The sequence below is a fragment of the Amphiura filiformis genome, chromosome 9 (assembly GCF_039555335.1).
Source record: "Amphiura filiformis chromosome 9, Afil_fr2py, whole genome shotgun sequence".
Classification (NCBI taxonomy): domain Eukaryota; kingdom Metazoa; phylum Echinodermata; class Ophiuroidea; order Amphilepidida; family Amphiuridae; genus Amphiura; species Amphiura filiformis.
The window spans coordinates 24,985,087-25,000,482 of record NC_092636.1 but is presented as its reverse complement, the minus strand read 5'-3'; the positions used below and the strand labels follow the sequence as shown (position 1 = coordinate 25,000,482).

The following is a 15,396-nucleotide window of genomic DNA, read 5'->3' as shown; positions in this document are numbered from 1 at the left end:
CCTAAATGTTTAATGCGCTGAAATTTTACTTCATTAATATCGGATTCCCAAATAATTGTGTATATTGTAAACACGAAGGTACTAGCTTTGAGCTGTATGTATTGCATGGCCTATATGCTACGATGTATTATGCATGCAATGATGCAACCTATTTCTAAAAAATCGGGTATGGGGCAAAACGGACCCCTAGGTGTGGGGCATAACGGAACAGGGTTCCACAGATGGGTTCCGTTTTGCCCCAATTGGACATAACACGTCTTCACTCAAGGAAATGTAGGCGTTATCTAGGGGCCTACTCGAGCATGGTAAACACTTCACTGAAACATAGGCCTAGGCATATAACTAGACCTAGGCCTATAGATAGAATTAATGATTAAAAGTTAACCACTTACGGTAGGCCTACTCCACAGAAATGGTAGGCCTACTTAATATTTCTTTCTAATCAAATATTGGTCATACATATTATAGCATAGGCCTACTAGGCCTATAAGAAGTTAACCACTCACTCCACAGAGATGGTAGGCCCACTTAAAGACCCATTCAGTGATCCCAGTGCAAGTGTAAAAAAATTTAAATTGTTTATAAATTGCGCGAAAGTGAAGGAAGTCATTCAAATTGTCATTTGGTATTTTTGAAATGGCATATCTGGCAAAAAAAACGAAGAAAACAGCAGTACTGGCAAAGTTGAAGCCCCATTCAAATACATGTAGCTAATTTAGATACTGTCAGTATCTAATTTAGGCCCACTAGCAAGATGCGCATTGATTCGTCACCTAGCCGGCACCAGCTGGGGAGCAAGCGCCAAGACCCTGGGTGGTGTCACATGAAAGAGAAAAAGTCTGAAACAACTGACAGAGGTATACCACATTCTTAGTCAGTGGGAGTGGTCTAGTTCGTAGACACATTTCTGATTGGACAAAGGGTTGGACAATCGCATGATTTCGGGTGCCGTCTATCAGGCCGTAGACGACCCCACGTCATCATGCGTCTTGATAATGCGTAACAAATAATTTAGGCCCACTAGCAAGATGCGCATTGATTCGTCACCTAGCCGGCACCAGCTGGGGAGCAAGCGCCAAGACCCTCAGAACATCAACCCTGGCCTTGGTATATGCACCAGCAGAATACTGTGCACCAGTATGGAGCAGGAGCTACCACACCCACCAGGTAGACACGGGTCTAAATGAAGCTATGCGCACTGTGTCAGGATGTCTGCGACCAACTCCTACTGAACAGCTTCCGGTTTTAGCAGGAATCCTCCGCCGGACATCAGAAGGAAAGCAGCCTCCGTAGCTATAGCACTCCGGTCTGAAGAACCAGGACACCTCCTTCATGACACCATGTCAAGAGCTAGGAACAGTGAGGGTGAAAGCAGGAGATTGGTATCTAGGAAGCCGTTTGCTCAACAAGCAATAGACTTGATGAAGACAACACAGTCTAACCAGACAGCCAAGGACTGGACAGCTAAGACGTGGAAAGACCAATGGCTGCAGACTTCCTCACCACTCCAGCGCTTTGTCTCAGACCCAACAGACACCATCCCAGGCTTCAACCTACCCAGGTCTGCTTGGACAAAATTAAACCGCCTGAGAAGTGGAGTTGGACGCTTCAATGCCAACCTGTTCCAATGGGGCTTAAAGGAAAGCCCAGCATGCGAAAAGCGGTAGTGAGGAACAAACAGCCGACCACATCATCTCATCCTGTCATCTCCATAGACCACCGAATGGTATATCCGGCCTGATTGAAGTCGGCCAAAGCCACCAGGGACTGGTTGATGCGTACTGGGCTTGAAATTTAATGAAATTTATTGTTTTGGCTTTTATATCTTGTTTCTTCCTGACATACGCAAGAAGAAGAAGTATCTAATTTACAGATTCATGTAAAATATCTTATTTTGTCTTAAATACACAGCTTTCGGCTGAACCACTCGCAGGCTATGTTAGCACATCTATGACAATAACAAAGGTACCAAAATCTGAATTTTGATGATTTTTACGATCGTCCGGATGAGCAAATCACTGAGTGGGCCTTTAATGTAACTGAATATAGCCCGGGGGGCACTCCCTATCTGAAATGGCAGGGATGTGCCTCGGCCATGTAGGGGACATTCAGGTCAAATGTACAATTACAAAAATATGGGGTCATTCAGTACACAACCTGAATAAAAATGGGGTCATTCGGTATGACACTTTGAAAAAAGGATGGTCATTGGGGTAACAAAAAGTAAAATGGGAGTCATTGAGTACAGGATTGCCAAAAGAGTATCATTAAGTACACATAAATAAGTGCCAAACTGCGTAAAAACAACTTGGCCACCTTGGAAATGTGAAAAATCTCATTATTTCTGGAGGAGAACACAAATAGGCTACCACCTAAATTTGGGAATTAAAAGGGGGGTCATTGGGTATAGCAGGAAATAGAAAAAGGGGGTCATTGAGTACATGAATTTTTTTTAAAGGGGGTCATTGGGTAATAGGTAGGACCATAACACAAAAAAGGGGGTCATTGGGTACAAGCCGGTTTGAAAAAGGGGGTCTATCCCGAGGCACATGATGCATATCTGCCATGGAAGTGCCCCGGGAATATAGGCCTACATAATAACTAGGCCTAGGGCCTACCGATGGAACAACTGAGATAAGTTTGCGCCCAGGGTGCCGTTTTGCCCCATAGGGGGGGTTCCGTTTTGCCCCGATAGTGGGGCAAAACGGATTTTTGTTGTTGAAAATATTTCTTCATTTTTATAAAAAATTGTAAGATATTGGTTAATGTTATATTAAAGGTAAATACAAACTTCAACTGAACATATAATTTTTACAGTCATAGGGATGACTTATGGTGACGTCACAGAGCAGTTAAGTGTTCCGTTATGCCCCACCTTCCCCTAGGCCTAGCCTATATAGAATAGACCAATAAGATTTGGAAATTTGGATCCCAAAAATTTGGCATGTGCCAGGGGGGGCAAAAGAATTTTTGGCGGGCGAGAGGGGGGAGCGATTTTTTTTGCGAGCCATTTGAAAATTTTACCCCTCCCAGGGGCTCATAATTATAACGAGTTTTACCCTTCCAGCAAATTTAGCCCTTTTCTTTCTTGTTTCTTGCATGGTTTCTTTCAATTTGCCCATACCTAGCCATTTGGGCCAAGAGTTGTGAGCTATGTGAAAAGTAACTTTACCTAATAGTCTACACTCCAGTCGTTAAAAATAAGCTTCGATCTATCACTCTACAATAACACTGATGCTGATTGCATTGGTGAACATGGTGAATGAGCTGCAGCTGCATGCAGGTGAAATCTGATGGAATATTAACGGAGAGCTGCTGCCTATATTCAGGTAAGTGTCTGCATGTTATGTGCAATCTTCAGTTTTAGGTATTTTATTCCCTGTGATCTGCCGCTGGCCGATCCCAAACCTGCAGCAGCTCAGATGCAGCAGCTGGCACTCTGACATCATCATGATCATGATGATCATGCACTGCACTGCACTGCACTGCAGCCCGATTGTTTTTTCTAGGGTCTGTGTTGCAATCAACCTGCTAGCTATGTGTATCACATCCCAAGACTTCCGTAATGTACGGAAACACATTTTTGTGCACAACATTTTAGGCCTATAAGTTATAACAAAATGTATATTTTGTACAATTCTAGATTTGTACAGCTATCGTTTCTACCCTATCAGTATCACAACCTATAAAACTAAAAGTTACCTGTTTATCAAAAAGTGTCCGCAAAAAACTCGTCATCGCAAGCATCTTTGATGCTGAAAACTAAGGATATTCACGCAGGGACAGGCCGAAAACCTTACCTCGATCGTAAAATCCAGCCCATGCATGTCATAAATAATTCATTAAATTCATTGTGTAAATGTCAGTGATTGTGTCCATGTATTGTTATTGCACCTGCGAGAGCAGTTGTCAAGCTGAATTTATACCCGATCGCTGGATCACCACGTGAATTCACCTCTCAAAACCTCTACGAGGTTGTTAAGCATCGAGCATGCTGACTGGCTTAGCAATTATCAAAGTAGTTTTGTAAACCAATCAGGTTATTAGATGTACTTTACTATCTAGCTAAAATAATAAATTCTCGAACATGTACCTTCTGCGTCAGCGTACTTTTCATAGAATAACACGATCGCGCGACCTGCATGACCGAACCTTGACCTTGCCTAGCAACGACCATGTGATTGGTCAATTCTCAAAAGCTGTGTTTGTGCGGCGCCGGTATTTATGCGTAAAATACGCTCGACGCAAATAACTGTGGTGCGTACCCAAGTTGGCTCTCATGATCGAGAATTTAATATTTTGGCTATAGCGGGTCACATGGGGGTCACATTAATTAATACCGTAAAAGGCCGTCACGTTCATTGATTGGCTTACAATTGCAATGAATGGTTTTGCAACCAATTACAAAACGGGTTATATGGCGCCCGTCAGAAACTTTGCACACGTCCATGACGTCATGCCCCAGTGCCACAAGACTTAGCTTTTCTGCAAAAGCGAGCGAGTGGTATAAAGTCAGTTTCACACCTGTGATTTATGAAGCGCATCCACAGAGCATTTGACAGTTCTTCTTAGATTTTGCAATTCTGAGCAACGGGATTCCATGAAATTGACGATTATGTATTAAGTTATTCTGCAGGCCGGTAATAATTAATATAATTTGTTTTATTTTATGAGTAGTGCATTTTGAAGTTAGTGAGTTTGTGGTTTTGTATGTTATGTGCAAGAGTGTTTTCAGGAAGCGTAATTTGGCAGGCCATCATGCTAAACGGTTCATACCACTAAATCCGCCTGTGAAGCGGTTTCCGGCAAAAGTTTATCACGCCTATAGTCCCAACGTTGCATAAAAATTGAAGAAAATCGGTACAATATTAACAATTTTATTAAAAATCGTGTTTTACTAGATTTTGTGAATGTGATCTCTGCAAATTTGAAAGGAAAATGCAAAAATTTGAGTGATGTTTACGATTATGGGCGCATGAACACACGAGGTCAAAACGCGGTTAGCAGTCGGATGTAAACACGGGAAAATCTGGCCTTTTTATTTGACGCTAATTTTCTCAAAAAGTAGACGGAAAATGTTGTGTCATTTTCAGATATGTTATGCAGAATTTTGTTCTGATTAAGATGATATCAAATATATTTTAAAGTAAGAGGTAACTCGACTTATGGCCTAAAACGCAACCCCTATTTTGCACGTAAAGTCTATGGAAAGCTATTTTGTGTTATGTACCCTTAAGGAGCAATTCCATGCGTTTTCCGCACGTCTTTATCTATTTAAAATGCACACGAAGAAATGAGAAAGGACATCAACAAGCGTGTGCATGGACGCCGCCATGTTTTTCGCTGTACATGTACGTGCGTTTGCTGCGAATAGGCTTACTTTTATTTCCAATTTAATAAAAGTTCCGATTTTGGTAGAAGTTTGAAACCTTTTGATATGAATAATGAAGAGTTTCAAAATATTGAAAACATTGTTTATTGGTGTTTAAATTACAAAGAGGTTTTTCAAATTCATTGTTCTTTTTTAGCTAAATTTTTTGTCATTTAAACTCAAGTTATGGCCTTCATATTTAATCAAATTGCATAAAAAATTAGGTTTTAAGATATTTAAGTTTCTAGTTTGCTTTATTTATACCACTGTTCAGTATTGTAAATTGTTATAACACTCAAAGCTAAATTTATATTAATATTTAATTTCAACTAGCCATTCATTACATATGGTTTTTGAACAAAACGGGTTAAAAAACGGACGCTGGAGGGGGGTAGGCCTATTTGATTGTCATTGTTTGACTTGTTAAACATTCTGCACATACTTATGATGTTTTAATTTTGAAGTTATGTACTTGTAGAAGATGTTCAAATGACTTTTATTCTTAACATCAATTACTATCTTCATGAAAATGGCAAATCTGCAACTATATAGTGCATTCATGTGCATCAAAATGACGAAAAATGGCAATTGTCGGTTATCATGCTTGTATTTGAAATCGCCAGTGTGTCTAAAGTATATAAGAAAATAACCTAAAATTTCTTTAAATCAATTCAAAACTTAGTGAAAAAGATAACAAAATCATTTTCAAGGCCTAAAAACGATGTTTTAGCCTCTTCAAGGGTTCATACCACTAAATCCGCCTGTGAAGCGGTTTCCGGTAAAAGTTTATATATAGTCCCAATTTGCATAAAAATTGAAGAAAATCGGTACAATATTAACAATTTTAGTGTTAAAAATCATGTTTTACTAGATTTTGTGAATGTGATCTCTGCAAATTTGAAAAGAAAATGCGAAAATTTGAGTAATGTTTACGATTATGGGCGCATGAACACGCGAGGTCAAAACGCGGTTAGCAGTCGGATGTAAACACGGGAAAATCTGGCCTTTTTATTTGACGTTAATTTTCTCAAAAAGTAGACGCAAAATGTTGTGTCATTTTCAGATATGTTATGCAGAATTTTGTTCTGATTAAGATGATATCAAATATATTTTAAAGTAAGAGGTAACTCGACTTGGTGCCCCCCACCCCACCAGGTGATCACCCCAAAATGGCTTCAAGGCCTTAACTTTGACCAAGTTTCCAATTCTGAGGGGACACAACCCCCTGCACGGCACGCGACACATGGTGCTTCGTGGCCATTCAAAAAGGTGGCGGCACAAACTTCGAGTGTGCCCCCCTTTTCCAAATTCCTGGATCCGCCACTGTCTCAGAAGAAGTCAGTCTCGTACACGTAGGCCTACGCGCGGTAAGCCAACATTATTGGCGTCCATACCATGCGCTGCATTGCGCGTGAAACCATGGTGCCGTGTAAGGTGCCATAAGGTTATTGACCTCATCGGCCTAGCAACCGACCATTTTGTTTGTTATTTCCATAGTGATTGAATAGTTTTGCAAAAATGAACGTCAGATGGTTTAATGGCAATATGTACCCGATCAATCCGGCGATCAATGTACTAATAAATCGGAGCTGAAAGTAAAGCATCTCGGAGCCTATTTGCGAACAAGATTTAGCGACTTCCTTTTATTTATATAGATGGTGTTCAGGGTCACTCAATAAGTTTAAAGGTCATTTGAGGTCACTGGTCAATTTCTTAAACTGAAAATGAAAAATAAATTTCTCATATGTCTAGCATTCTACCTCTGGTCTCTTTTGAATTCATCATGGGGTACAGTAGTTCTTGGAATAAATAAAAAAAATTAAAAATTGATTTAAATCAAAAATATCCGATTTAAATCAAATAAATGGATTAAAAAAAAAAAATTCGTAAAAAATCACCATCCCGTACACCATACAAGTACTGTAAAAGTAGAAATTTTCGCGAGGTTTTTATTTTCATGGATTTCATGAGTGGACATAAAATCGCGAAAATAAAAACTCGCGAAAATAACCTTTTGCATTAGGTTTCTATTGTATCAATATCAAAACTGCGAAATTTAATTCTCGCGCAATCGACAAAATGTATAAAATCGCGAAAATATTGACTTTTACAGTATTTGAATGGGTCATTTTTTTTTTCAAAATGTTCACAATTATCCCTCAAAAATAACCCAATTTTGCCTAGAACTGTAACCAAAAAAGTTATAAAAATTTTGACAATTTGCATTAAATTTGGCCCAAAATTTTTACTTTCAGTGCAGCGAAGGGGTCCAATTTTCTTGGAAAATTGGTATATGGATGGGTCTACTTTCAAGTTCTCAATGGCACATCCCTACCAAAACAAAACTTGAGTACCCCCCTGGGCTTGAACCCCACCCCCAGGGTTTTTCTAGCACATAGTACTTCACAATATATGCAAATTTACCAAATTCAAGATTCCTTTGGATAAAAGCACTTCATTAATATGCAAATTAACCAGAAATCAAGATCTCTGTATTGGGATGATGCCAATAAATCAATATTCAAAATCTGGATGCTTGAGTATTTGACAATTGATAGACAAATGATATCCATTTAACTGGATGCATTCATAATGAAAAGTATGATAAACAGTTGGGCTACTACTGTTGCTCACTAGGCTCAGAAAAGTTGTTGCACCTTGGGGCTACTTGAGCCATGGAAGGCTAGCAGGGTGATTTTTACCACACCTTTTGTCTGAGAGTGGCAAGTTCTGGCAACTCTACTTTGACATTGGTACATGGCAAGCTGCTTGATCTGAACAGTTTACCTGTTAGCATTCCACATGCAAAGACATCACTTTCAATAAATGGTGGAAGGAAGTCAGGGTATGCTGAGTGCCCGCCCAGTTCAGGTATTGTTTTAAAACTACAGAGTTGCTTTAAATATGGGCATGCGAACACCACTTTGGATTATATGTAAGCCCAGTGTACATGTATGGAATGGGATAGTGAAACTTTGACTATCCGTACAATATATTGCATTGGGGCTTGAGATAGAATTCTAGTTTCCTTTCTCACAAAGTAAGGGCTAAGTCAAGAGTAAAATTGTGTTTGGGAGTGGCCTTCTCTCCTTTCTCCTTTTCCTTACTTTTCTTCCATTTCTTGCTTTGTTTATCAAAGCTATCTAGGCCAGCATGCATTTTATTAGCCTACGTCCACTGGCTATCCAGGCTTGTGCTTTTTTTAGTATGAGCTTGGAACGGTCCATGGATTTCCCATGGATTAGCATGTTTCCCTCACGGACCAACCTAGGTAAACAAACAAACAAACAATATACGTTGATGAATTATGAACACATATCTTCTTGTCTTGTGAAATACTGCTCAACAACCCAATTTGGGGTTACTCAAAAACTCTAGCCTTGAATTTGCATACAACAGGCATAGATTATCAAAAAACGCTGATAATCTATGCAACAGGTATGCATTTGAGGAGGCTAAGAAGAGTCCTTTTCATTTTTTGGTAGATCAGCAGTGGTTTCTTTGTAATGCTTGTTAAATTTTTCTGTTGCTTTTTAAATTTGGATGATAGTTATAAAATGAAGTGCAATTTCAACATTTTTTTTGAGTGATTGCCAGTCGTGGTCGGCTGTGTTTACTTTAGAACTTACATTGCTTTCACAGTATCTAGAATTTCGAATGTGAAGCTATCTTCTTCTTTGGTACTGCTTAAAACACTCAGGTGGAAAAAAAGCCCAGCAGCAGTTATGATCTTGTGCTTTTTGGCCAAAAATAATTTATTTTGACTAGTAAACATATTTGAAAAAATTCAGAACATTTTCAAAATATGTTTGCCAAAAAAAAATGTTACCAGATTTTTTAAGCTTTAGGTGACATTTAAGGGTCATTTTATCCTCCAGATTTTTTAAAAATCCCAACTTGGAAGTCCAGTTGCCCTTAAAGCAAGTTGTTGTTGTTGTTGTTGTTGTTGTTCTGGGGTCCATTTCACTAAACTTTTAACCATTCGTAACTCAAGTAACCGTTCGTAAGTTACGAATACCCAATACTAGACATAATTTTATGAAGGGTCCCAGTACATGTAGTAAATCCCTATTACTTACGAAGGGCACCTGTCATAAGTAAGATGGAACTTAGAACTTATGACTTGTCTGTAAGTTACGAACGATTTCAAGACTTGCAAAGCTTCGTAATGTTGAGTGAAATGGACCCCTGGATGTGCTCTGTTCATTGGGGTACTTTTCATCACTATCGACAGTCGACCTATGTTGCACTAGATAGCAAATCAGTACAGAAAATTGAAATGAAAGAAATGCATTGTGGGAAGTGTAAGATATCTTTTCTGATGCAGTGCCATAATATCTAAAAAATAACTAAAAAGATAAATTAGGCCTACCCTTTCAAACTTTCAACCCTGTGTCATAATTAGCATGATAAAATTATCTCGACATGGTGACATATGCACACACCCACCCCCACCCCCTACACACAATTTTGTGCAAGTTTGGTATTGGTGAGATATGACCACATGTATTCTACATACATGTATGTAAATGTTAGCCATGGAAGTAAATAATTTTGTCGCAGGCCTCTAGGTCTGCGCAGCCCCTTATGTATACATGTGTTAATCAGCGCATTATGCATTATGTAATAATGTGTTTCCAGTGGCAGCTGAGGAAATCCCAGCACCATTCTTGGATTATTTAAAGGAAAACCTCCCAATTTCCTGTCTCCATAAATACTCAGGAATAATAACAAGCAAGAGAGTGTTGCCAGTGCTTGTACTTAGCAACCATTTGAGGTGCTGTGACTACTGTTCACATTGTTAGCAGTTCATATCATGGGAACATACCATTTATGGTCAGAATGTGAAGGTTGTATCTAGCAGAAATTGAATGCCGGGCGGCAATTGACAGAATTTACTTAAGGGGGTACTACACCCCTGGCCAATTTTATGCCTATTTTTGCATTTTTTCAAAAATTATAGCGCATTGGTGACAAGTAAGATATATTATAGGGGCAAGAACTACAACTACTGCACTGGAAACTTTCTTTCAGCACAGACAACAGTTGTGGAGTTACAGTCAAAAATGAGGGAAACCCAATATTTGATCAATAAATCAATAACTACTTGCCTTGAGTTGCTGAATTTTCAGTACAATAGTTGTAGTCCTTGCCCCTATAATATACATCTTACTTGCTATAATTTTTGTGAAAAATACAAAAATATGCACAAAATTGGCCAAGGGTGTAGTACCCCCTTAACAATGTGAACAGTAGTCTGACAAGAGTAGTCACAGCACCTCAAATGGTTGCTAAGAATGGGAATGATCTGAATGTGCAGGGTTGTAGCAGAAATTGAATGCAGAATTTGTTTTTAAAATTGCAAGATTTCAACAAAAGTGGACCCGCTAAAATACACATGTGTTTTTAGTGTGAGTAATGGGCTCTAGCATCAAAATGAACCTTCAGTGGTGGGGTCCAGAAGTGAGTGATGGGCTCCACCATAGCTACAACCCTGAGAATGTGAGTTTGTATGTGTTTGACAAATTCCACCACACAAGACTGAAGCAGTAGACATCAAACCATGGGTTCATTTAAAATTGGGCTCTATCTGCAAATTGACTTTGTTAGGTGTTCTGGCAATACCAATGTTTTGGCTTAGCTCCCAATTTCCACTTGCATGTATGCTAGAGGCTGGAAAGAAAGTTTGAATTATTTAATTGATCTAATTTTGCCACAGCACAAAAGAAGACAGAAGCAGTAGACCTCAAACCATGGGTTAGTTAAAAATTGGGCTCTTATTAAAGGCTTCTCTGCAACTTGATTTTGTAAAGTGTTCTGGTTATTAATATTATGGAGCTATATCATGTATATGGGTAATACCAATGTTTTGGCTCAGCTCCCAATTCTTACTTGAATTTACTAGAGGCTGGAAAGAAAATTTGCAGAAAAATAAATTGTCTTTGTTTAAATTATTTAATTGATCTAAGTTTGCCACTAATCTAAGAAATCAAACATTAATATTATGAAGTATTTTTTATTTTTTGTTTATTTTTCAGACTATAGAGTAACAGGGTAAGATGGCCAGCGGTGGCTCAAATACAAGTATCACTAATTCCGACTCGTCCTTCGACGATCATAGAGGCGTTATTGCTCCATATGCTATCTTCGATATGCAAAAGACGGCAGTTCCGTGCCCAGAATTTTGACATGTGGTCACAGTTTCTGCACAGGTAAGTCTAGTTTATCCACACTGCACAAATATGTAGCCCTTTCCAAAGGCTGTCCAGATTATTAGGAACCGTTCACAAACACTTGTTAGGGGAGGCTGATGCAAAAAGGGGGCCCTGAAAATTTTTGACCCTCCTAAGGGGGGGGGGGGGGCCCTGAAAAAAAAGACCACAAATTTAATTTTCCTGGAAAATTGAGTTTATATGCTTTTCTATGGGGTTGACCCATAATTTTCATGTCAAAAAGCGGGGGCCCTGAAATTTTTGAGGTCTGTAAAGGGGGGGCCCAAAAATTTTATGATACAATTTTTTTGCATCAGGCCCCCTACAAGTGTTTGTGAGCGGTCCCTTATTCCTCACGCATCCAGGTGCGGTTTTTAACAAAATTGGACACAGTCTCGGATGTCCGATCAAGTATTTTGCGTCCATGACGCACACAAAACTTCTAAATTTTAAAATTATTAAATATTTAAATATTAAATATTAAATATTAAAAATATTAATAGTAATTGATGATAAAAATGAAATTTCCTATCATTTTGTATTTTTAAAATGTAACACAATCTGGTCCATGAAGGCCAAAGGAGGGTTTTTGACAATTGAGTAAAATACAAACATAGGTTATCATATACTGAAAATACCAAAGGTGTAGCATACTTGGTTATGAAGTTTGGTGATTTTGGTCTATTTTCTTATGTTTTTTTACTCCACATTTTTGCCTTCCAATTTGAAATGTGCAGCCTTTGGCCTGCATGGACCAGATCGTGTCACAAATAATCAAAGCCCCAAAATATTGACCAACCTGTAAAGTAAATTCTGCCATATATTTGTAAATAAGCAACCCATCAGGAAATCTTGCACTTGATTAATTGTAAATTATGGAAGGATTCACAAATTTCTGTCTGGACACAAGTTTTTGCAACCTTGTTATTAAACGTGTGTCCACACGGACGCACATTTTGTTAAGCCTTAATGGGAAGTCTGGTGCTGGGTATACACTTACAGGTTAGGTAAATGTCCATAAAATATTAGACCAGCTGCGGTCCTGGAATTTGCAGTAGCTAAAAAGGGTATCATAAAATCCTCTTTGAGGTCTCTCACATGTATTGTGTAGCTTAGGATCTCAAATCATTCAATGAGTCCTCGGTTAGGACTTATTGCCACATTTGTTTTCTCAAAAATAAAATGGAAATTGGGGAATAATAAGTCCCTAGAGAAGTTTCAATCTTTAAAGTTCATCTTGTACGTGTATAATTGGAATTTCTTTTTATTGGTTTGGTAAGAACAGGTCTCTCAAAGGTGGGGGAGGTATTGGTTTTTTGATATTGAATTTGAAAGCTAAAGTCTTTCAATATCATCAATTTTAGAGTAGAAGAGGTCATCATCCATAACATTTAATTTATCTGAAACTAATCAAGGATGAGTTGAGTAAGTGCCAAGTTTGATTCAGCTGTCAACGACCAGCTGCCCGGATGCATGCTCACATTGAGGCTTCAGCTGCTTGACAAAGGGGTCTCTACTTGTGAAGGGCTGTGCAGCAAACAAGAAAGTGCTCTCTGATTTCAGCCTCTTTTTTACACAGCAGGCATGTTGGGTCAATGTTGAATTTGGAACGGTTGCCCTGCAATGTTGCAAGTGCCAGTCTTGTCTTGATTGAGGCTCTGTATACATATATGTAGTTATATCTGTAATTATATCCCACATTTTCCCATGTTGGGTAGGTTACACCAGTGCCACAGTATGGTGTTGAGAAGATTTTCTCATGGCCACATATCTCAGCTTGTCATTCCAGAATGTAGAATTCACTGTTGATTGGATCACACATTTTTACATTGCTTTTGATGGAGTTAGAGTGTTGAATCCGAATCTGTGTTGTCTGGCAAAACCAAATGATGAAAATTCTGATGCACATGAGTTTTTGTCAGGGACCAGTAATTGTGCCAATAATGTCGCAAATGATTCAGATGAAGAAGAAAATCATAAGTGTTTGTTAGATGAGGATAAATTCTGCATCAACTTGGACTCTGAAATGGATAATGATTGTGCAGATACATGTAGTAATAATGAACATGGAAGTGACCATCAAATTTGCGACGATGTTCAATCTTCCGAATTGGACAACTACAATGTTGTAAGATTTGGTCACAAAATGGTGGGGGTTCAATTCCTGATAATAGGTGTGTCTGGCTAAAAAGTGTGGGACAAAAAAAAGGGTAGGGGTTTGAACCCGTTGCAAACAGTGAATATTTTATCAATTTATAAATATGTTATGTTTTGTTTTCCTGTTGCAGGATGTCTTGAAAGGCTAATAGGCAATGTGATGCGTGGTTACATACGCTGTCCAGCGTGCAAGACGGACACCATGATTCCGGGCTTAACCAATGAGGTGTCCAGATTAGCCAAGAATTTTGGTGTCTTGGATCTGTTAGAGAGCATAGACGAAGAGAAGCAGACTGCTGCAGCTACTGCAGCACTGATTAGTCTGGTGAGTAGACCATTTTTCACCCCGATGTTGTAGTGACATCGGTGCGCATTACATTGGGCGCAGGGTCAAATTGCTAGGGTTTGCTCAAAGCGCTGGTGACAAATGGTATAGTAGGGTAGCTACGTATAGGGAGGGAAGCTGCCTACTGCCCTGTGGAACAACTTGTCCCACCCTTTAAAATTATTAGTAAAATTTTAAGCTACACTAAAAATATTTATAATGTTTAAATTTAAATCTATAACAAAAATTTTTTTATAAAAAAAACATGCAAGATAAGGCTTTTTATCAATCAAATAAATAAATAAACTTCTGCCCCACGATTTTCCACAAATTCCACTCTCCCCATTGTTCATCTGGAAAAGGCGGGGCAGATGATCTTGTTACAGTTGATTCCAATCAGGGTTTTAAGTCTGATTGTTGGCTCTTGCCTGTCCTGTAAAAATACCCCTACCAGCTATCTACATGTACGGCAACCCACTTCACCAGGTCACTTGTGCCAGGACGAAGTTTCGTCAGCGTCATCTCCTAGATGCTTGACAAAAATTAAAAAAATTGGGTCGATTGGGTACGGGCAACAGAATCAATCAATAACATAACTAACACAAGTGCACACTATTTATTTTGTTGTATGATTTCAGCCTCCTATTTGCGCTGAGCACGAGAACGAGCCAAAGAAAGTTTACTGTTTGACAGATAATGAAATTATCTGTATATACTGCCAGGTATATGGTAGTCATGATGGGCACAAATGTGAGCTGATAAGTAAATTAGCACCAGAATATAGACAGGTAAGCAGGCACTATGGGCCACAATGACCTCATCCTAGTGGCATAGTACAATAACCTCAAGTAAACAATCAGAGTGTAAAATTTGACCTCAACTTGCAGAGTATGAGTTTTTGTACCCAAATTTTCAAAGGTCATTCATTATGAATATACATATGTATTGGGGTTAAGGAACTGTGGCCTGATAGATGAGCATGTAGTGGATCCAAGTGAGGGACTGCCTTTTGAAGAGAGCAATCGCTCTCTGCTGCTCTCCTTAAATCTGATATAGGAGAGTGATTTTTAGCTCTCCTTAGTTGACCATTCTCTCCTTGCATTCTATTGTAAATGCGCTAAACAGCTCTCCTTGAAGTCTCCAGAATGAGCGATTTAATGCTCTCCTCCAAATTCCAAAATAAAGTCCCTGGATAAGCCAAGCTGCATATACTTTTTAGTGGACATAGAATATTTGATGCAACATGTTTGTGTTATTTAATCTATTCCCATTCTAAAACCACTAATGTTTAACTTCTAACAAATGTTTGATGATGTCAAAGGCATAATAAA

General features: G+C 38.8%; 1 protein-coding gene across 1 annotated transcript in view; it reads left to right on the top strand.

The window, feature by feature from the left end:
* The first annotated feature begins 3,235 nt into the window (after positions 1–3,235).
* LOC140160789 (uncharacterized) overlaps positions 3,236–15,396 on the top strand; it is a 30,058-nt gene continuing 17,897 nt past the window's right edge. The window contains 4 exon segments of the mRNA XM_072184092.1: positions 3,236–3,329; positions 11,410–11,583; positions 13,872–14,065; positions 14,704–14,853. Of these exon segments, the coding sequence (XP_072040193.1) occupies positions 13,901–14,065; positions 14,704–14,853 (315 nt within the window). The 5' untranslated portion in view covers positions 3,236–3,329; positions 11,410–11,583; positions 13,872–13,900.